This window comes from Saccopteryx bilineata, chromosome 4 (assembly GCF_036850765.1).
Source record: "Saccopteryx bilineata isolate mSacBil1 chromosome 4, mSacBil1_pri_phased_curated, whole genome shotgun sequence".
Taxonomy (NCBI): domain Eukaryota; kingdom Metazoa; phylum Chordata; class Mammalia; order Chiroptera; family Emballonuridae; genus Saccopteryx; species Saccopteryx bilineata.
In genome coordinates this window covers 198,201,454-198,222,547 of record NC_089493.1, presented here as the reverse complement: position 1 = coordinate 198,222,547, position 21,094 = coordinate 198,201,454, and the positions used below count along the sequence as shown (strand labels likewise).

At 60.7% G+C, this 21,094-nt stretch overlaps 1 protein-coding gene across 4 annotated transcripts in view; it reads right to left on the bottom strand.

The window, feature by feature from the left end:
* MAD1L1 (mitotic arrest deficient 1 like 1) overlaps positions 1-21,094 on the bottom strand; it is a 334,114-nt gene that overhangs the window by 293,387 nt on the left and 19,633 nt on the right. For all 4 annotated transcript variants that reach the window (XM_066273526.1, XM_066273527.1, XM_066273528.1 and 1 more), the window contains exons 6-9: positions 19,060-19,141; positions 15,840-15,970; positions 15,420-15,534; positions 11,094-11,155 (exon numbers count right to left, since the gene is read on the bottom strand). In XM_066273526.1, the coding sequence (XP_066129623.1) occupies positions 11,094-11,155; positions 15,420-15,534; positions 15,840-15,970; positions 19,060-19,141 (390 nt within the window). The remainder of the gene's footprint in view (positions 1-11,093; positions 11,156-15,419; positions 15,535-15,839; positions 15,971-19,059; positions 19,142-21,094) is intronic.

Below are 21,094 nucleotides of genomic sequence, written 5' to 3'. Positions count from 1 at the left end.
AGCACTTGTCAGAGCCCAGCTTTCGCTCCCGGTGATGGGTCAGCAGTTTGGGGGGTGCAGGGGGTGCACACTGGCAGGCTTCAGAGCCAGCAAAGCCTGCCGGCCTTCCAGCCTCCCTGCCCAGCGTCCGCTGCAGCCCTGAAGCCATCAAACCTGTCCTCACACTGACAGGTATGAGGATGTCCTCCCAACCCACCTGAAACCAGGCCAGACTCAGGCACAAGGGACAGGAGAAGCCCAATCACAGGGGCCTCCCTGCCACGAGCCAGACAGCTCCTCCATGAAGTGAGCAGCGTGGCCGCAGACGGCCCCACATGCATCCCGCGCTCCCGGAGCCGGGCCCCCGCCAACGGGCACCGCTAAGCAGGCCACTGCAGAGCCCTGGCCCCTATTGCCCCGGGACTGCCCTCCAAACCTGCTCTCACGGACAGCAGACGCCGAAGTAGACGACCATACTCACGCCCGGCGACGGAAATGGGGTCAGCTGAGCACAGTCGGTCCATCTCAGAGACCTGTCTCTTCGGAGCAAAGGTCCTAATTCTAAGGATTTACCCAACCGATACAGCACTGTTTTATTGAAATAAAGAAATGAAACAGAACAGCCGTTGGAAAGCACCTGCCTGTCCATCGACAGAGGCCTGAGGTAGAGCAGGCTCCTCCACGCTGCACAACTGTCACTCTTCCTCACACGTCGGCAGGGCTGCCGGGCTGCTGCCGAAAACCATCAGAAGCCACATAAAAAAGCAAGCTGCAGAGCAGGTCACAGAACGAGCACCAGCCAGAGGGTGGTGCAGGTGCACCACGGAGAAGCTGGCAGGTGCACCCACGTTCTAGAAAGATACACCCAAACTTCCCAGGAGCTGCCTGGGAGGAGGGACAGGGTGAGGGCGGTCTCTCCTGGCTGCCACGCTCGGGGGGCACCTCTCAGTCCCAGTACCTGAGAACGGCACCCCCGAGCACAGTAGAGCACGGGACAGTGGCCGGGGAGCTGAGACCCAGGCCAGCTGGGTGAGGCAGCATGGGCGTGGGGAGGTGAGCTGAGACCCAGGCCAGCTGGGCGAGGCGGCGTGGGCGTGGGGAGGTGAGCTGAGACCCAGGCCAGCTGGGCGAGGCGGCGTGGGCGTGGGGAGGTGAGCTGAGACCCAGGCCAGCTGGGCGAGGCGGCGTGGGCGTGGGGAGGGGAGTACACGTTCACTCTTCACCCTCCGTCGGCTTATCTGCCACGCACCTGCCTCGTTCTGTCTTCATCAGTCACATGAAATGACTGACCTTCTGCAGCCCACACCTGGCATCACCCACAGCTCTTGCCCCCAAGTCCCCAAGGTCCAGACAGAGCCTGGGCTGGTCTCAGCTGTCCACGAGCCCTTGACAAGTTCAAGGGATGGGTCCCTTTAAAAAGCCCACCATCCACACCTGTGTAGCCCCGCCCACACTCAGTCACAGGCAAGCCCAGCTCGTGGGGACTCCCCATTCCCCCATCGTACACCAAACCGAGATGTGAAGGGACAATCGTCTGCCTCGGTCACTACAGGTCAGGTCTGCCTGTTTATTGGTGAGCAGGACTCCACTGTGGGGATATGCCGTGGTCCACCTGGCCGCTCGCCCGCTGACGGGCACTTCTGGTGTTTCCACATCTCAGCTGCTCTGAACACGGCCACCATGAGCACCAGCAGACAAGTCTCTGTGAGGCCACACGCTTTCAGTTCTCTCGGGTCAGGGCCAAGGAGAGGAACTGTTGTGTCACGCTGTAAATGCAAAGAAAGCCGCCACGCTGTGTCCCAAGTGGCCGCACTGTGTCCCACTCGCCCTGGCACTGGAGGAGGGCACGGCTGCCCCAGGCCTCGGCGGCTGTGGTCAGTCTTCCCGCAGTCGGGAGCCCTGTTTCCCCGCGATCTCAATTTGCATTCCCTAATGATAACAGTGCCTGCCACTTTTCCTGTCCGTATTTACCATTCACAGACTTACTTGTTCCAAGTCTCTTGCCCTTTTTTAAAAATCTGGTCATCTTCTCACTGATCTGAAAGAACACTTTATATCTCCTGCACACAAGTCCTCAGTCACAAACACACACTCTGCACACGGCTTGCCTTTCCTTTTCCTAAAGTCTTCTGAGAGCAAAAGTTTTTAATTTTGAGAAAGTCTAACTCATCTATTTTTTCCGTCTGTGGTTCGTGTTTTCTGTGTCCTGGGAACTGCAGGCCCAGGCTCCAGAGTGTAACCTTCACATCTGAGCAAATTCAGGGAACGGTAGGAGGCCCCTGCACCTGCACATCAGCTGTCCCTCGTTTCAGCACGGTCTGCTGGAAAGACCCTCCCACTGAATTATCTTGTCACCGCTGACGAACACCAAGGGGGTCTGCGTGTGTGGACTATTCCCGGACCCTCCGCTCTGCTCCGTTCTGTTCACGACTGACAGGCCTGCCCCGCGCCGGTCACCACGCTGTCTCGTGAGTGCAGTCCACAGTGTCCTGAAATCAACCACTGTGAGCTCTGCAACTTGTTCTTTTTCAAACTGCTACAGCCATTCTAGGTCCTCTCATGGCTATATGGAGCTCAGAATCAGCGTGTGTCGATTTCCACCACAAACGCCCAGTGGGGCTGAGGCTGAGGCTGGGGCTGGGGCTGGGGCTGGGGCTGGGGCTGAGGATGGGGCTGAGGCTGAGGCTGAGGATGGGGCTGAGGATGGGGCTGAGGATGGGGCTGGGGCTGAGGATGGGGCTGAGGCTGAGGATGAGGCTGAGGATGGGGCTGGGGCTGGGGCTGAGGATGGGGCTGGGGCTGGGGCTGGGGATGAGGCTGAGGCTGAGGCTGAGGCTGAGGCTGGGGCTGAGGATGGGGCTGAGGCTGGGGATGGGGCTGAGGATGGGGCTGAGGATGAGGCTGAGTCTGAGGATGAGGCTGAGGATGGGGCTGAGGATGGGGCTGAGGCTGAGGATGGGGCTGAGGCTGAGGATGGGGCTGAGGCTGAGGATGGGGCTGAGGCTGAGGATGGGGCTGAGGATGGGGCTGAGGATGAGGCTGAGGCTGAGGATGGGGCTGAGGATGAGGCTGAGGCTGAGGATGGGGCTGAGGATGGGGCTGAGGATGAGGATGGGGCTGAGGCTAAGGATGGGGCTGAGGATGGGGCTGGGGCTGAGGATGGAGCTGGGGCTGAGGATGAATATGGGGCTGAGGATGGGGCTGAGGATGGGGCTGGGGCTGAGGATGAGGATGGGGCTGAGGATGGGGCTGGGGCTGAGGATGGGGCTGAGGATGGGGCTGGGGCTGAGGATGGGGCTGGGGCTGAGGATGGGGCTGGGGCTGAGGATGAGGATGGGGCTGGGGCTGAGGATGGGGCTGGGGCTGAGGATGGGGCTGAGGATGAGGATGGGGCTGAGGATGAGGATGGGGCTGAGGATGGGGCTAAGGACGAGGATGGGGCTGAGGATGAGGATGGGGCTGAGGATGAGGATGGGGCTGGGGCTGAGGATGGGGCTGAGGATGAGGATGGGGCTGGGGCTGAGGATGGGGCTGAGGATGAGAATGGGGCTGGGGCTGAGGATGAGGATGGGGCTGGGGCTGAGGATGGGGCTGAGGATGAGGATGGGGCTGGGGCTGAGGATGGGGCTGGGGCTGAGGATGGCGCTGAGGATGAGGATGGCGCTGAGGATGAGGATGGCGCTGAGGATGAGGATGGGGCTGAGGATGAGGATGGGGCTGAGGATGAGGATGGGGCTGAGGATGGGGCTGAGGATGGAGCTGGGGCTGAGGATGGGGCTGAGGATGAGGATGGGGCTGGGGCTGAGGATGGGGCTGAGGATGGGGCTGAGGCTGAGGATGGGGCTGAGGCTGAGGATGGGGCTGAGGATGAGGCTGAGGCTGAGGCTGAGGATGAGGATGGGGCTGAGGATGAGGCTGACGCTGAGGATGGGGCTGAGGATGAGGATGGGGCTGAGGCTAAGGATGGGGATGAGGATGGGGCTGGGGCTGAGGATGGAGCTGGGGCTGAGGATGAATATGGGGCTGAGGATGGGGCTGAGGATGGGGCTGGGGCTGAGGATGAGGATGGGGCTGAGGATGGGGCTGGGGCTGAGGATGGGGCTGAGGATGGGGCTGGGGCTGAGGATGGGGCTGAGGATGGGGCTGGGGCTGAGGATGGGGCTGGGGCTGAGGATGAGGATGGGGCTGGGGCTGAGGATGGGGCTGAGGATGGGGCTGGGGCTGAGGATGGGGCTGGGGCTGAGGATGGGGCTGGGGCTGAGGATGGGGCTGAGGATGAGGATGGGGCTGAGGATGAGGATGGGGCTGAGGATGGGGCTAAGGACGAGGATGGGGCTGAGGATGAGGATGGGGCTGAGGATGAGGATGGGGCTGGGGCTGAGGATGGGGCTGAGGATGAGGATGGGGCTGGGGCTGAGGATGAGGCTGAGGATGAGGATGGGGCTGGGGCTGAGGATGGGGCTGAGGATGAGGATGGGGCTGGGGCTGAGGATGGGGCTGAGGATGAGGATGGCGCTGAGGATGAGGATGGCGCTGAGGATGAGGATGGGGCTGAGGATGAGGATGGGGCTGAGGATGAGGATGGGGCTGAGGATGGAGCTGGGGCTGAGGATGGGGCTGAGGATGAGGATGGGGCTGGGGCTGAGGATGGGGCTGGGGATGAGGCTGGGGCTGAGGATGGGGCTGAGGATGGGGCTGAGGATGAGGATGGGGCTGAGGATGGGGCTGAGGAGGAGGCTGAGGATGAGGCTGAGGATGGGGCTGAGGATGGGGCTGAGGATGGGGATGAGGATGAGGATGAGGATGAGGATGGGGCTGGGGATGGGGCTGAGGATGAGGATGGGACTGAGGATGGAGCTGGAGCTGAGAATGGGGCTGAGGATGAGGATGGGGCTGGGGCTGAGGATGGGGCTGGGGCTGAGGATGAGGATGGGGCTGAGGATGAGGATGGGGCTGAGGATGAGGATGGGGCTGGGGCTGAGGATGGGGCTGAGGATGAGGATGGGGCTGAGGATGAGGATGGGGCTGGGGCTGAGGATGGAGCTGGGGCTGAGGATGGGGCTGAGGATGAATATGGGGCTGAGGATGGGGCTGAGGATGGGGCTGGGGCTGAGGATGAGGATGGGGCTGAGGATGAGGATGGGGCTGAGGATGGAGCTGGGGCTGAGGATGGGGCTGAGGATGAATATGGGGCTGAGGATGGGGCTGAGGATGGGGCTGAGGATGAGGCTGAGGCTGAGGATGGGGCTGAGGATGAGGTTGGGGCTGAGGATGGGGCTGAGGATGAGGATGGGGCTGAGGATGAGGATGGGGCTGAGGATGGGGCTGGGGCTGAGGCTGGGGCTGAGGCTGGGGCTGGGGCTGAGGATGGGGCTGAGGATGGGGCTGGGGCTGAGGATGAGGATGGGGCTGAGGATGGGGCTGAGGATGGGGCTGGGGCTGAGGATGAATATGGGGCTGAGGATGGGGCTGGGGCTGAGGATGGGGCTGGGCTGAGGATGAGGCTGGGGTAAGGATGGGGCTCGGCTGAGGATGGGGCTGAGGATGGGGCTGAGGATGAGGCTGGGGCTGAGGATGGGGCTGAGGATGGGGCTGGGGCTGAGGATGGAGCTGGGGCTGAGGATGGGGCTGGGGCTGAGGATGGGGCTGGGGCTGAGGATGGGGCTGAGGATGAGGCTGAGGATGGGGCTGAGGATGAGGCTGAGGATGGGGCTGAGGATGGGGCTGAGGCTGAGGATGGGGCTGAGGATGGGGCTGAGGATGAGGCTGAGGCTGAGGATGAGGATGGGGCTGAGGATGAGGCTGAGGATGAGGATGGGGCTGAGGATGAGGATGGGGCTGAGGATGAGGATGGGGCTGGGGCTGAGGATGAATATGGGGCTGAGGATGGGGCTGAGGATGGGGCTGGGGCTGAGGATGAGGATGGGGCTGGGGCTGAGGATGGGGCTGAGGATGAGGATGGGGCTGGGGCTGAGGATGAAGTTGGGGCTGAGGATGGGGCTGAGGATGAATATGGGGCTGAGGATGGGGCTGAGGATGGGGTTGAGGATGGGGCTGAGGCTGAGGATGGGGCTGAGGATGAGGTTGGGGCTGAGGATGGGGCTGAGGATGAGGATGGGGCTGAGGATGAGGATGGGGCTGAGGCTAAGGATGGGGCTGAGGATGAGGATGGGGCTGGGGCTGAGGATGAATATGGGGCTGAGGATGGGGCTGAGGATGGGGCTGGGGCTGAGGATGAGGATGGGGCTGAGGATGGGGCTGGGGCTGGGGCTGAGGATGGGGCTGAGGATGGGGCTGGGGCTGAGGATGGGACTGAGGATGGGGCTGGGGCTGAGGATGAGGATGGGGCTGGGGCTGAGGATGGGGCTGAGGATGGGGCTGGGGCTGAGGATGGGGCTGGGGCTGAGGATGGGGCTGAGGATGAGGATGGGGCTGGGGCTGAGGATGGGGCTGGGGCTGAGGATGGCGCTGAGGATGTGGATGGCGCTGAGGATGAGGATGGGGCTGAGGATGAAGATGGGGCTGAGGATGAGGATGGGGCTGAGGATGGGGTGAGGATGGAGCTGGGGCTGAGGATGGGGCTGGGGCTGAGGATGAGGATGGGGCTGAGGATGAGGATGGGGCTGAGGATGGGGCTGAGGATGAGGATGGGGCTGAGGATGGGGCTGAGGATGGGGCTGGGGCTGAGGATGGGGCTGGGGCTGAGGATGGGGCTGGGGCTGAGGATGAGGATGGGGCTGGGGCTGAGGATGGGGCTGAGGATGAGGATGGGGCTGAGGATGGGGCTGGGCTGAGGATGAGGCTGGGCTGAGGATGGGGCTGGGGCTGAGGATGAGGATGGGGCTGGGGCTGAGGATGAGGATGGGGCTGGGGCTGAGGATGGGGCTGAGGATGAGGATGGGGCTGAGGATGGGGCTGGGGCTGAGGATGAGGATGGGGCTGGGCCTGAGGATGGGGCTGATGATGAGGATGGGGCTGGGGCTGATCTCAGCAAACTGACATCCTGACAACGCTGAAGCTTCCAGTCCACGAACACAGTATCTTTATCCACTTGTTCATATTATCAGCTTACCCTCAATTTCTCTCAGCAACCTGTTACCACTTTCAGTGTGCAGATCTTACACGTATGTTGTCAATTTATCCTGAAGGTCTTCGTGTTTTTGATGCTATTGTAAACTGCACGTCTTTCCAGGTGCTCACTGCCCGGCTACAGAAATTCAATCCATTCACGTGTGTTTGTTCTTGGGTCCTGGGGGCCTGCCCCACTCACTTAGTCCTAGTGGCTTTTTATCGATTCTCTGGGATTTTCTGCATAATGGCCTCATCTCCAGACAAGGACAGGTCACTTCTTCCTCTCCGGTCCGTGTCCCTGCACCCCTGGTGTCCCCGCCGCACACCTGGCTGGGCCCCAACCCTGGACGCTGGGCGTGCACACGCCGACGGCCTCACCGCACCCCACGCTGGGGGACGCGCCGTCTCCACCCGCGTCTCTCCCTGCAGTTCTCATCACGACGCCGTGTTGTCTTTACAGGTGCTCCTTCTGCACCTATTGAGATGCTCATGCTTCCCCCTTTACTAGTTAATTTTCTGAGGATGAGCCCCTGTCTTCATGGGATGAACCCAGTCCCTCTGCCCACGGGTGACAAGCTTCTCTGGCAGAGGAGGGAACTTGGCAGAAGGGGCTCCCTACAGGCTCACAGGGGTTCCCACCAGCCAGCTCGCCCACCCTGTTCTTCCAGCAGCTCTGGGCTGCTTGGGATGAGAAATCCCAAACTGGAGAGACCGTTTCTTCATGGACTCACACCCTGCTCTGACCTAGGAGACCAGAGCCCCTGCGATCCCGGGAGAGGCTGCGGTCCGTCCACAGAAGAGCACCCACTCAGGAAATACTCAGTATGAGCATCACAAGCTCACAGACCCCAGGGGTTTACGGGCTGTAAAGTGCTGGTCAAGAACACAGTAGGTGGGACAGCCACAGTGGCCTGCTGGCTACCCAAAGGCAGGCAGGAACTGCCAGACCAGACTATCCCCCGCCACACACACACACCTAACTCCTGCACAACCAAACCTGGTTTTGGCAAGGAAGTCCCATGGGGGACCGGCAGAGAGCCAGGAGGAGCCACTGGCCTAAATCCAGAAGTGCAGGCTGACCCCGTGCAGCCCCAGGGACTGCGTAGCAACCACGGTCCCTGGGAGCCAGGACCTCCAGGGGGAGGGCGGTGCCACCTAGTGCTGCCAGCTCACAGAAACCCAGGAGGCACTGGACGCAGGCCGGAGCCTGGGGTCATGACACGCCCCAAATGAGTGGTCTCAGTCCCAAAATTATAGAAATGCCTTGGCCTAAAGGCCAAACAAACTCAACCCCCGCCCCCCGTCCAGGCCAAACACCCTCCAGCCCCTTGAACCCAGCTTCCAGGCATCTACTGAACCCCGACTTTCTGCCGTCATTGAGCGCTGGCTGATCACACCCTGGGGTCGTGGGTCCCGTCTGCATGAGGAGAAAGTCTGTGACAGTCACCAGATTCTCAGAGAGACCCATGACCCTGAGGAGCAACCATGTTTCCAGATGTGGAGGCAGAAACATGAAAGAGACCACACCACACACAGGGCCAACCTGGGGCCAGACAGATGCCTGCCCACCTCTCGAGGGTCTGAGACAACCCATCGTCATCCCTACTGGCCTGAACCCACGAAGGTGGCGGGCCTGCAGCCTGGGCCCACTCCTGGCAGACCCTGGGTCCAGTCACCCAGACAGCATCACCCTCGGGACATACACGTCCTGGAACTGTCCTGGGACCCCGTGCTAGAGATGTGGCCCCACGCTTCCCTGTGTCCTGTACCCTCTGCTCCTCTCCACCCTCATATTCAATGTCATCAAATAACGTGTCCAAGTCACCTCCCTGCTCAGAAATCTCTTGTAACTACATAAACAGTAGCAAAAAAGATAGTCAGCCATGTCCTCCTAGTACTGAAGGTCAGCCCAGCACTCAAGTCCAGAGTGTGGACAGGCCGACCCACGGGGTTCGGCCCAGCAGTCTGCCTCTGTGCCAAACTCTCCAGGTAACGCTGGTGACGACCACACTCACAGCACAAGTCTGCGACCCACAGTCTGTTGCATGACACACACACACTCACGTGGTACAGAGTGGCCAGAGGTGCAGTCTGCTCCACATGCCCCCGTGGGGACAGGAAAGGTGAGGAAGAAGAGCCAAGGTCCCCGAGGGGCCCTGGACGTACCCTGGGACAACCGACCACAGAGGGCGTGGAAGAAAGCCTGCCCGTCCCGGGGGCAGTGAGGACGCCCCCGCCCTTCTGGAAGGCGGTCCCTGCCGTTCCTGAGGCAGCTGCGAATGCAGTCGTGTTCCACTCCCTGCGCACCGCGAGCAGAGCCCGCTCCCCCTTCCCCACGACAGGAAAACCGCATGAAGGGGACCCAGGAGCAGCCGCACTTCCCATCTGGCCACGGACATGGCGCCGGCCTGGCCAGAGAGAGCGGCTGTGCACACCCACTGCCCGCCTGACACTGAGTGCTTGGGGCACGCTGGGCGCTGCCCGCCCCAGCAGCCTGGTCTGATCAGCACGCCTGGGCCTGGCCAGAGAGAGCGGCTGTGCACACCCTGCTGCCCGCCTGACACTGAGTGCTGCGGCCCGCTGGGCGCTGCCCGCCCCAGCAGCCTGGTCTGATCAGCACGCCTGGGCCTCTGATCTCCTGCACAAGGAGGAAGTCACGGAGGCGTCTCTCCTGACGCGTCTTCCCGGGAGCGGGAGGATGCTTTCCAGTGAGTTAATAAGCCCCGAGAGCACAAGGAAGCACAAAACATTTAAGCCCTGCTGGGGCCGCCCGACGTGAGTCTGGGCTCTGCGGGTGGAGTTCGAGAGGAAACAGCAGCCTCCTCTGTCCGCTGTGACTCAGAGAGGCAAGAGGAAAATGAAGAGGCGTTTTCAAGTGATGTACAACTGGAGTCAGTGCTGCCGACTGGAACCGTCGCAGGCTCAGGAACCAGCAGTCCAACGGTGCAATTACAGGACAGCTCTTTAACAGGGTTCTCAGTCTTGGCCCAGTCCCCAGAAAGACACCTGAGGAGCTGAGGCCTTGCACTCACACAAGCAGATAAAACAAGAGGCTCTTTCAGCACCACGGGCCTCGGCTCCAGGACGAATCCAGTGACCGAGCTCCACCACCACCCACTCAGACCGGACAGCCAGGCAGGGACACAGCGGCGAGGCAGCAGGCAGACTGCAGGGCGCCCGGGCCGAGGGCGGCAGCCGCAGAGCAGCCCTGAGAGGGCAGTGCCCCCAAAGGGCGGGTGAGGGACAGCTGCTGGCCTGCCCATCCTGCCATCAGAAGACCGCCCTGGCCCTCAGCCCTGCGCCCGGGAAGGCCGTCCCACAGCCCCTGCCGCTGCCCCACCGGGCAAGCTGCCCCAAGGCTGGCACTGGTCACACAGACACACGGGGACGCTGCTGGGTCTTGAAAGGACAACCCTCCTCTGTATGGTGTTTGCCTTTTTACCCCTAGAAACTTACTCCACGGCCACTTACACAAGTGCCTAGTAGGAATGCCTTCCCCAGAAACGACAACTTCCTCAGGACGTACAAAAGTAAGTCCTTTAACACCGCCCAGCAGTGCAAGCCAATCAAACACCTGCCGCCACCTGGCTGCGAGCAGGCGGACTATCTTCCAGCATGAATCATTTACCGCCAGCTCTGTGTCACAGCCGGCGGGCTGGACATTTCCCTCAGCCACGCTCGAGTGGGGCCGGGAGGAGGGAGTGAAGGAAAGCGCAGCGTGAGGACAGGCTGCCGAGGGGCAGACCACACGCCATGGCCTGCGGCGACCCTTCTGGGTCAGCTGAGCCATTTCGGGCAGGACAGCTGGGCCAGGCCAGCCCCCACCCCAGTTCTCTCCTGGCCAGCCCTCCCCTGGGGCCTGGCCCTGCCCTGCCCGTTTCTCCACGAGGATGTCGTAAGACCTGGACAGGGAGAGGCACTGGCCTCCGAGCGGCCTGCTGCCAGGGCCCCTGCTGGAGGGGTGGGGAGGCAGGGCCCGCTCTGGCCCAGGTGCTGTCCGCACGGAGAGAAGGGGGCCCGAGGCACCAGCCCGCTCTGCCTACCTGATGCCCAAGCCCGTGGTCTGGTCCAGCTTCTCCCAGCTCTGCAGCTTCGCCAGCAGCTTCTGAAAAGACACGGCAGGTAGAACACAGGGCACCGTGTCCCATCCTCTCCTGAGCGGAGCTGTCCTTCCTCACACCCGGCACACCCTGTCCCCCTCACCGTGCCCACCGATCCCCACACCACACACCAGCTCACACGTGGTGCCGACGGCTAAGTCTCCCCATCCTTGAGAGGAGCCTGCCCTTATCTCTCAGCTAAAATGCAGAAATGTTCCCAGTCTGCTCCAAAGCAGACAGGTCACGTCCTGATTGCTGAAGCTACGCTGTGTGTTTAACACCTCATTCGTCCCTGGTCCCACACATTCTGTAAAATCCCAACAGGCTAAAAAGACTGGAGGAGAAATCAGCTTCTCGGGTGGTCCTGCAGTGGTCTGGCCAAGGACCAGCTGCCTCTCACCACCATCTTCCAGGTGCTCTCGGGACACTAAGCTGCAGGGCAGATGGACCACGCCCTAGAACCAACCCCCCAACATGGCCAAGCAGGCCCCACAGCCCCACGGCAGGAGGGAGCCAGGGAGGAGAGAACAGGAGGTGGTGGCAGCACCCGCCCCTGCCCAGCACTGCCCACAGGCTGGCTTGCCCGTGCATTTCACACCTGCCCCACAGTGACCCACACCCCAGGAAACCCTCTGCGTCTCACTGCCCCTCTGGATGGTAAGCAACGTGAGGGCAGACTCTGTGTCTCTGACCTCCTGTCACCTTCACCCAGAGCCAAGCACCATGTTCTGAAGGCCTTCGTTCCATCATTCAAATACCGCCTGAGTCCCGATCAGTGCCAGGCATACTTGGTTAGTACTTGTATCACAACAGTCAACATTGTTAATCCTCATTGGACAGGTAAACAGAGAGGTTAAGTAACTTGCCCAGGGTCACACAGCCAGCAAGCACCACAGCAGGATTTTAAACTGGGCAGTGTGCTTCTAGAGCCAATATCTCAACCAATTTTAAAATAAATGACATCAAAAAGAAACTGTTTATCTCCAGAGCTGTCCTTTCAGGCTAAGTTCCTCCAAGAGCCACCACCTGAGAGAGAAACTCGGCTCCTGTTTGGTGATGCCTCAGGCCGGCCATGAACGTGCTCACGGGCTAAGGTCACTGTCCAGCCAGAGAGGCTCAAGGACCCAACAGGCCCTCGGTGGTGCAGGAACCCTGAACAAGAGCGGGCGGTCCATGCCACTCTCACCAGACTCCGAAAACGACTGGGGAGTGCTGCCACGCTCTGTGCCGGGCAAGCCAGCGGCCAGGCGACCCGGGCAACCGCGGGGAAGCCGCGTGGGACAGAAAGGCCCCGGGCAGGAGCCAGGAAGCCGAAGTGTTGGTCCAGACTCCTGAGCACAGGGCAGGACAGAGAGCTCCTGTGAGCCTGTCTCATCTGCCCAGGGGAAAACCGGGCCGTTTCCAGCACTGACAGCTCATGACCATCCCCACACTGTCCCACAGAGTGCACCTGCGACCCCAACAGCAGGCACGGGGAGACACCCGGCACAGAGCCCCTCGGGGCTGAGTGGGACCCATGCTCTTTCCTGGTCTTCCTTCAGGTCTCTCGTGCCAGCAACGCTTCTCACAGGCCAGGCGCCTCCCTATCAGCTCTCACGCTGACCATGTGGCCACCAGGCACCATCTGAGTCCATTTTCCTGTCACTCATGCACTGGCTCACAGCAGCCCAGACTCACCACCGAGAGCCCTGGAGTTCAGAAGTCTGACCACAGGGGCCTCGCAGGCCAAAGCCAGCTGGCAGCGAGGCTGTGCCAGCTCGAAGGGAAGACCCCATTTCCTGGCCTTCCAGCTGCTAGAGGTGCCCCCGTTCCCTGGTTCACGGCCCCTTTCTCCACTTCTCAGCTGCTAGAGGTGCCCCCATTCCCTGGTTCACAGCCCCTTTCTCCACTTCTCCAGGTGCTAGAGGTGCCCCCGTTCCCTGGTTCATGGCCCCTTTCTCCACTTCTCCAGGTGCTAGAGGCGCCCACGTTCCCTGGTTCACGGCCCCTTTCTCCACTTCTCAGCTACTAGAGGTGCCCCCGTTCCCTGGTTCATGGACCCTTTCTTCACTTCTCAGCTGCTAGAGGTGCCCACGTTCCCTGGTTCATGGCCCCTTTCTCCACTTCTCCAGGTGCTAGAGGCGCCCACGTTCCCTGGTTCACGGCCCCTTTCTCCACTTCTCAGCTGCTAGAGGTGCCCCCGTTCCCTGGTTCATGGCCCCTTTCTCCACTTCTCCAGGTGCTAGAGGTGCCCCCGTTCCCTGGTTCACGGCCCCTTTCTCCACTTCTCAGCTGCTAGAGGGGCCCCCGTTCCCTGGTTCATGGCCCCTTTCTTCACTTCCCAGCTGCTAGAGGTGCCCCCATTCCCTGGTTCATGGCCCCTTTCTCCACTTCTCAGCTGCTAGAGGTGCCCCCGTTCCCTGGCTCACGGCCCCTTTCTCCACTTCTCAGCTGCTAGAGGTGCCCCCATTCCCTGGTTCATGGCCCCTTTCTCCACTTCTCCAGGTGCTAGAGGTGCCCCCGTTCCCTGGTTCATGGCCCCTTTCTCCACTTCTCCAGGTGCTAGAGGTGCCCCCGTTCCCTGGTTCATGGCCCCTTTCTCCACTTCTCAGCTGCTAGAGGTGCCCACGTTCCCTGGCTCACGGCCCCTTTCTCCACTTCTCCAGCTCTAGAGGTGCCCCCGTTCCCTGGCTCGTGGCCCCTTTCTCCACTTCTCCAGGTGCTAGAGGTGCCCCCGTTCCCTGGCTCGTGGCCCCTTTCTCCACTTCTCCAGGTGCTAGAGGTGCCCACGTTCCCTGGTTCACGACCCCTTTCTCCACTTCTCAGCTGCTAGAGGTGCCCCCGTTCCCTGGCTCACGGCCCCTTTCTCCACTTCTCAGCTGCTAGAGGTGCCCCCGTTCCCTGGTTCACGGCCCCTTTCTCCACTTCTCCAGGTGCTAGAGGTGCCCCCGTTCCCTGGTTCACGACCCCTTTCTCCACTTCTCAGCTGCTAGAGGTGCCCCCGTTCCCTGGTTCACGGCCCCTTTCTCCACTTCTCCAGGTGCTAGAGGTGCCCACGTTCCCTGGTTCACGACCCCTTTCTCCACTTCTCAGCTACTTGAGGTGCCCCCGTTCCCTGGTTCACGACCCCTTTCTCCACTTCTCAGCTGCTAGAGGTGCCCCCGTTCCCTGGCTCACGGCCCCTTTCTCCACTTCTCCAGGTGCTAGAGGTGCCCCCGTTCCCTGGTTCACGGCCCCTTTCTCCACTTCTCCAGGTGCTAGAGGTGCCCCCGTTCCCTGGTTCACGACCCCTTTCTCCACTTCTCAGCTACTAGAGGTGCCCCCGTTCCCTGGTTCACGACCCCTTTCTCCACTTCTCAGCTACTAGAGGTGGCCCCGTTCCCTGGCTCACAGTCCCCTTTCTCCACTTCTCCAGGTGCTAGAGGTGCCCCTGTTCCCTGACTCACGGCCCCTTTCTCCACTTCTCAGCTGCTAGAGGTGCCCCCGTTCCCTGGTCGTGGCCCCTTTCTCCACTTCTCCAGGTGCTAGAGGTGCCCCCGATCTCTGGTTCATGACCCCCTTCTCCACTTCTCAGCTGCTAGAGGTGCCCCCGTTCCCTGGCTCATGGCCCCTTTCTCCACTTCTCCAGGTGCTAGAGGTGCCCCCGTTCCATGGTTCACGACCCCTTCCTCCACTTCTCCAGGTGCTAGAGGTGCCCACGTTCCCTGGCTCACGACCCCTTTCTCCACTTCTCAGCTACTAGAGGTGCCCCCGTTCCCTGGCTCACGGCCCCTTTCTCCACTTCTCAGCTGCTAGAGGTGCCCATGTTCCCTGGCTCGTGGCCCCTTCCTCCACTTCTCAGCTGCTAGAGGTGCCCCCGTTCCCTGGCTCACGGCCCCTTTCTCCACTTCTCAGCTACTAGAGGTGCCCCCATTCCCTGGCTCACGGCCCCTTTCTCCACGTCAACGCTGCCAGAAGCAGCTGGTAGAACGCTATCCACTGACATCGCTCCAACCTCCTCCAGGCCCCGTGCGTACTAAGGACCTGTGGTCACACTAGCCACCTGGATGACCCAGGGGAGCCCACCTATCCCAGGCCAGCTGATCAGCACCTTTCGTTCCCCTCTGCCACCTAAGATGACTCGGTTCTGGGGACCAGCACGCAGCCACCTTTGGGGACCAGTGTGCTGCCCCCACACCAGCACAGCAGTGTCCATATTTCAGGTGGTCGGCTGGAACACAGGACTGAGACACCCCAAGTCCTCCGGTGGCCAGGACGCTGCCGGACCAGCTCGCCCGCTCAGGTCCTCACCTCCTTCTCCAGCTCCAGGTCGACCAGGTCCTCCTGCATCTTCTCCTGACGGCTCAGCTTCCGCTGCAGCCCCTCCACCTCCTCCCTGAGCAGCCCGTTGGTCTCTCGCATCTCCCTGAGAGGCCAGAAACAAAGTCACTCAAACAGCTGCGTGCCCTGGGACAAGGGCAGGAGCCCCAGGAGCCTGGGCTGCACACTGCACCCAGAGATTCAGCCCACAGGAGCTCTGGCCCTCCGCCCGCCCCACTCACCGCAGGCCGCCCGCCCCGCTCACCTCACCGCAGGTAGGAGCCCTCGCCCTCCGCCCGCAGGCCGCCCGCCCCGCTCACCGCAGGTAGGAGCCCTCACCCTGCCGCCTGCAGACCACCTACCCCGCCTCACCGCAGGTAGGAGCCCTGCTGCCCGCCCCGCCCCGCTCACCGCAGGTAGGCGTTCTCCTCCCTCAGCTGCTTCAGCTCCCGCTCCACCTTGGGCAGCCGCACCAGCTCGGACTTCATGTTCTTCACGATCACGGCGTCCTGTTCCTGCAGCAACAGCTTCTGCTCCAAGTCCTGATGGTGCCGGGGACAGAGAGGACAGAGTCAGGGACGCCACACGGCCCCAGTCCTCAGTGACCTTCGTGGCCCTGGCCCTCCTCCTGCAGCCTAGGGTGCTCCTCAGCGCTCACATCCAGCGTGGGGCCCACAGGGCAGCACTGGCGCAGGTCACTGCTGTGCTGCGCGGCCCGTGGGGGCAGGAACCACACGTCTGGCCCAAGGACCCTCAGCAAAGGCTCCCTAAACAAACAGACCAATAAACATCCCACTCCTCCCATGCGAGATTTACTTCTGCTGCTCTAACACACCCATGGAACGACGGGTCTATTCCACAGGGAGGACAGCCTCACTTTTACAATCTCTAGTCCCCTTAGACACACTGGAGACAGCTGGGATCCATTAGTGACAAGTTGCAAAACACTAAGAATATGAGACCCGGACCAAATCAGTCAGTCACTCAACAAACACTAACAGGGCCCATCTCTGTATAGGTACTGACTCACGTAGTGGGGACAAGGTGACTCAGAGACAGAGAGGTCTCTGTAAGGAAGAGCCCAGGGCCTAGGGGACTAGACAGGCATCAGGCAGGACAGGTAACTGAACCCTGAGGAGTGGCCCAAGGCTGCACACAAGAACACAAAGACAGGAAAAAGGTAAAAGGACATGTGAAGTGGTGAGGGCGGGGGAGGCAGGCTGGGGAGGAGGGACAGAAGCACAGAAGCCACAGAGAAGCCTGTGGAAGCCCAGAGGTAAGAGGGAGCAGGGAACCCAGGAACTGACGGGCTGAGCACCGCCAGAGGGAAGAGGGAGCAGGGAACCCAGGAACTGACGGGCTGAGCACCGCCAGAGGGAAGAGGGAGCAGGGAACCCAGGAACTGACGGGCTGAGCACCGCCAGAGGGAAGAGGGAGCAGGGAACCCAGGAACTGACGGGCTGAGCACCGCCAGAGGGAAGAGGGAGCAGGGAACCCAGGAACTGACGGGCTGAGCACCGCCAGAGGGAAGAGGGAGCAGGGAACCCAGGAACTGACGGGCTGAGCACCGCCAGAGGGAAGAGGGAGCAGGGAGCCCAGGAACTGACAGGCTGAGCACCGCCAGAGGTAAGAGGGAGCAGGGAGCCTAGGAACTGACAGGCTGAGCACCACCAGAGGGAAGCGGACAGGACAGAGGGGGGAGGCCGGAGGCAGAGCCTGAGGCAGGACACAGAGCCTGAGGCAGGCACAGAGCCTGGATTAAACCAGAGGCAGAGCCTGAGGCAGGACACAGAGCCTGAGGCAGGACACAGAGCCAGGATTTAACCAGAGGCAGAGCCTGAGGCAGGACACAGAGCCTGGATTTTACTCTCAGGAGACAGGCAGGCAGCAACCCAGGGACCCAGGGCAATCTTCCTGGCAGGGTCCTCCCTCAGGGAAGCAGTATCGCCTGGATGTCACAGTCAGGCTGACCTGCCCCGAGACCCATCAGGCACTGGCTGGACAGGCTCTGCAGCCAACTGTCACCACCACAGCCCACAGCACTAGGACTGTCACCTCCACAGTCACAGCACTAGGACTGTCACCTCCATGCCCACAGCACTATGACTGTCACCTCCACAGTCACACCACGACTGTCACCTCCACAGTCACAGCACTAGGACTGTCACCTCCACGGCCCACACCACTAGGACTGTCACCTCCACGGCCCACACCACTAGGACTGTCACCTCCACAGTCACACCACTAGGACTGTCACCTCCACGGTCACACCACTAGGACTGTCACCTCCACAGTCACACCACTAGGACTGTCACCTTCACGCCCACACCACTAGGACTGTCACCTCCACAGTCACAGCACTAGGACTGTCACCTCCACAGTCACACCACTAGGACTGTCACCTCCACGCCCACACCACTAGGACTGTCACCTCCACAGTCACACCACTAGGACTGTCACCTCCACGCCCACACCACTAGGACTGTCACCTCCACAGTCACAGCACTAGGACTGTCACCTCCACAGTCACAGCACTAGGACTCTCACCTCCAGTCACAGCACTAGGACTGTCACCTCCACGGCCCACACCACTAGGACTGTCACCTCCACGGTCACACCACTAGGACTGTCACCTCCACGCCCACACCACTAGGACTGTCACCTCCACAGTCACAGCACTAGGACTGTCACCTCCACAGTCACAGCACTAGGACTCTCACCTCCACAGCCCACAGCACTAGAACTGTCACCTCCACAGCCCACACCACTAGGACTGTCACCTCCACGCCCACACCACTAGGACTGTCACCTCCACAGTCACAGCACTAGGACTCTCACCTCCACAGTCACAGCACTAGGACTGTCACCTCCACAGCCCACACCACTAGGACTGTCACCTCCACGCCCACACCACTAAGACTGTCACCTCCACGCCCACAGCACTAGGACTGTCACCTCCACAGCCCACACCACTAGGATTGTCACACCACTAGGACTGTCACCTCCACAGTCACAGCACTAGAACTGTCACCTCCACAGCCCACACCACTAGGACTGTCACCTCCACGCCCACACCACTAAGACTGTCACCTCCACGCCCACACCACTAGGACTGTCACCTCCACAGTCACACCACTAGGACTGTCACCTCCACGCCCACACCACTAGGACTGTCACCTCCACAGCCCACACCACTAGGACTGTCACCTCCACAGTCACACCACTAGGACTGTCACCTCCACGCCCACACCACTAGGACTGTCACCTCCACAGTCACACCACTAGGACTGTCACCTCCACGCCCACACCACTAGGACTGTCACCTCCACAGTCACAGCACTAGGACTGTCACATGCTCACTTTGTCCTCCTGTGTCTGTTGTCTGTCTTCATCCACTAGAATGTGAGCTTTCTGGGAGCGGAGCATGTCCCCTAGTCACTGTGGTGTCCCTAGCAGCTAGCACAAGCTGAGCACACAAGGACTCAATCAGTGTACACTGCACAGTTAGTGCAGGTGGCAACTGTCCCCAATGCCACTGAGCACGCCCAGCTCAGCAACACCTACGGTGGAAGGAGGGTGAAACCACCACTGATGACTACTCAACACACCACGGTCTGAAACAGCCACTCACCTTGATCCTCTGCTCCTGGTCCGCCCTTGCTTCTTGACTGGCCTGGAGTTCCTGAATCTTCTGATTAGTTTCTTGCCATTTTCTATTAAAAGTAGATCACATGCAGCATGTGCTATGTGCTGAGGCCAGCCATGTACGCACCTCAAAACTCTCCAGGGCAGACACACACACGTAGACACGTGCACACACACACACACAGACACCACCACACACTCCCTTAGGAGAGCCCCAGGACCCCAGAGTCCAGCCCCTGCCCGTGGCCTGGAGCCTGTCTCCCCATCGGGACAGGGTGGTGAGTGCATCCACACCACCTGCCGGGTCCCTCCAGCTGCAGCCCTTGCCCTCCAGCCCCCAGATGCTCACATGCAGCGCTGACCGCTGGCCCTGCTGCAGCCACAGCGAGGACCCACTCCTGACTGACCCCTGGCCCACTGAGTGCCCATACTCCCCTACAAAACATCCACAAACACGAAGGGCACATTCTCAAGGAGGGTGTTCGGGCTCCTGACCCCGTCCTGTGAGTTCCCACACTCCCTGTCTCTCTCTCTCTGAGTGCTCTGTCCTGTGTGTTCTCACACTCCCTGTCTCTCTCTCTGAGTGCTCTGTCCTGTGTGTTCTCACACTCCCTGTCTCTCTCTCTGAGTGCTCTGTCCTGTGTGTTCTCACACTCCCTGTCTCTCTCTGAGTGCTCTGTCCTGTGTGTTCTCACACTCCCTGTCTCTCTCTCTCTGAGTGCTCTGTCCTGTGTGTTCTCACACTCCCTGTCTCTCTCTCTCTGAGTGCTCTGTCCTGTGTGTTCTCACACTCCCTGTCTCTCTCTGAGTGCTGTGTCCTGTGTGTTCTCACACTCCCTGTCTCTCTCTCTCTGAGTGCTCTGTCCTGTGTGTTCTCACACTCCCTGTCTCTCTCTCTCTGAGTGCTCTGTCCTGTGTGTTCTCACACTCCCTGTCTCTCTCTGAGTGCTGTGTCCTGTGTGTTCTCACACTCCCTGTCTCTCTCTCTCTGAGTGCTCTGTCCTGTGTGTTCTCACACTCCCTGTCTCTCTCTCAGTGCTCTGTCCTGTGTGTTCTCACACTCCCTGTCTCTCTCTGAGTGCTCTGTCCTGTGTGTTCTCACACTCCCTGTCTCTCTCTCAGTGCTCTGTCCTGTGTGTTCTCACACTCCCTGTCTCTCTCTCAGTGCTCTGTACTGTGTGTTCTCACACTCCCTGTCTCTCTCTCTCTGAGTGCTCTGTCCTGTGTGTTCTCACACTCCCTGTCTCTTTCTGAGTGCTCTGTCCTGTGTGTTCTCACACTCCCTGTCTCTCTCTCTCTGAGTGCTCTGTCCTGTGTGTTCTCACACTCCCTGTCTCTCTCTGAGTGCTCTGTCCTGTGTGTTCTCACACTCCCTGTCTCTCTCTCTCTGAGTGCTCTGTCCTGTGTGTTCTCACACTCCCTGTCTCTCTCTCTCTGAGTGCTCTGTCCTGTGTGTTCTCACACTCCCTGTCTCTCTCTCTCTGAGTGCTCTGTCCTGTGTGTTCTCACACTCCCTGTCTCTCTCTGAGTGCTCTGTCCTGTGTGTTCTCACACTGCCTGTCTCTCTCTCTGAGTGCTCTGTCCTGTGTGTTCTCACACTGCCTGTCTCTCTCTCTGAGTGCTCTGTCCTGTGTGTTCTCACACTCCCTGTCTCTCTCTGAGTGCTCTGTCCTGTGTGTTCTCACACTCCCTGTCTCTCTCTCAGTGCTCTGTCCTGTGTGTTCTCACACTCCCTGTCTCTCTCTCTCTGAGTGCTCTGTCCTGTGTGTTCCCACACTCCCTGTCTCTGAGTGCTCTGTCCTGTGTGTTCTCACACTCCCTGTCTCTCTCTGAGTGCTCTGTCCTGTGTGTTCTCACACTCCCTGTCTCTCTCTCTCTGAGTGCTCTGTCCTGTGTGTTCTCACACTCCCTGTCTCTCTCTCTGAGTGCTCTGTCCTGTGGGTTCCCACACTCCCTGTCTCTCTCTGAGTGCTCTGTCCTGTGTGTTCTCACACTCCCTGTCTCTCTCTCTCTGAGTGCTC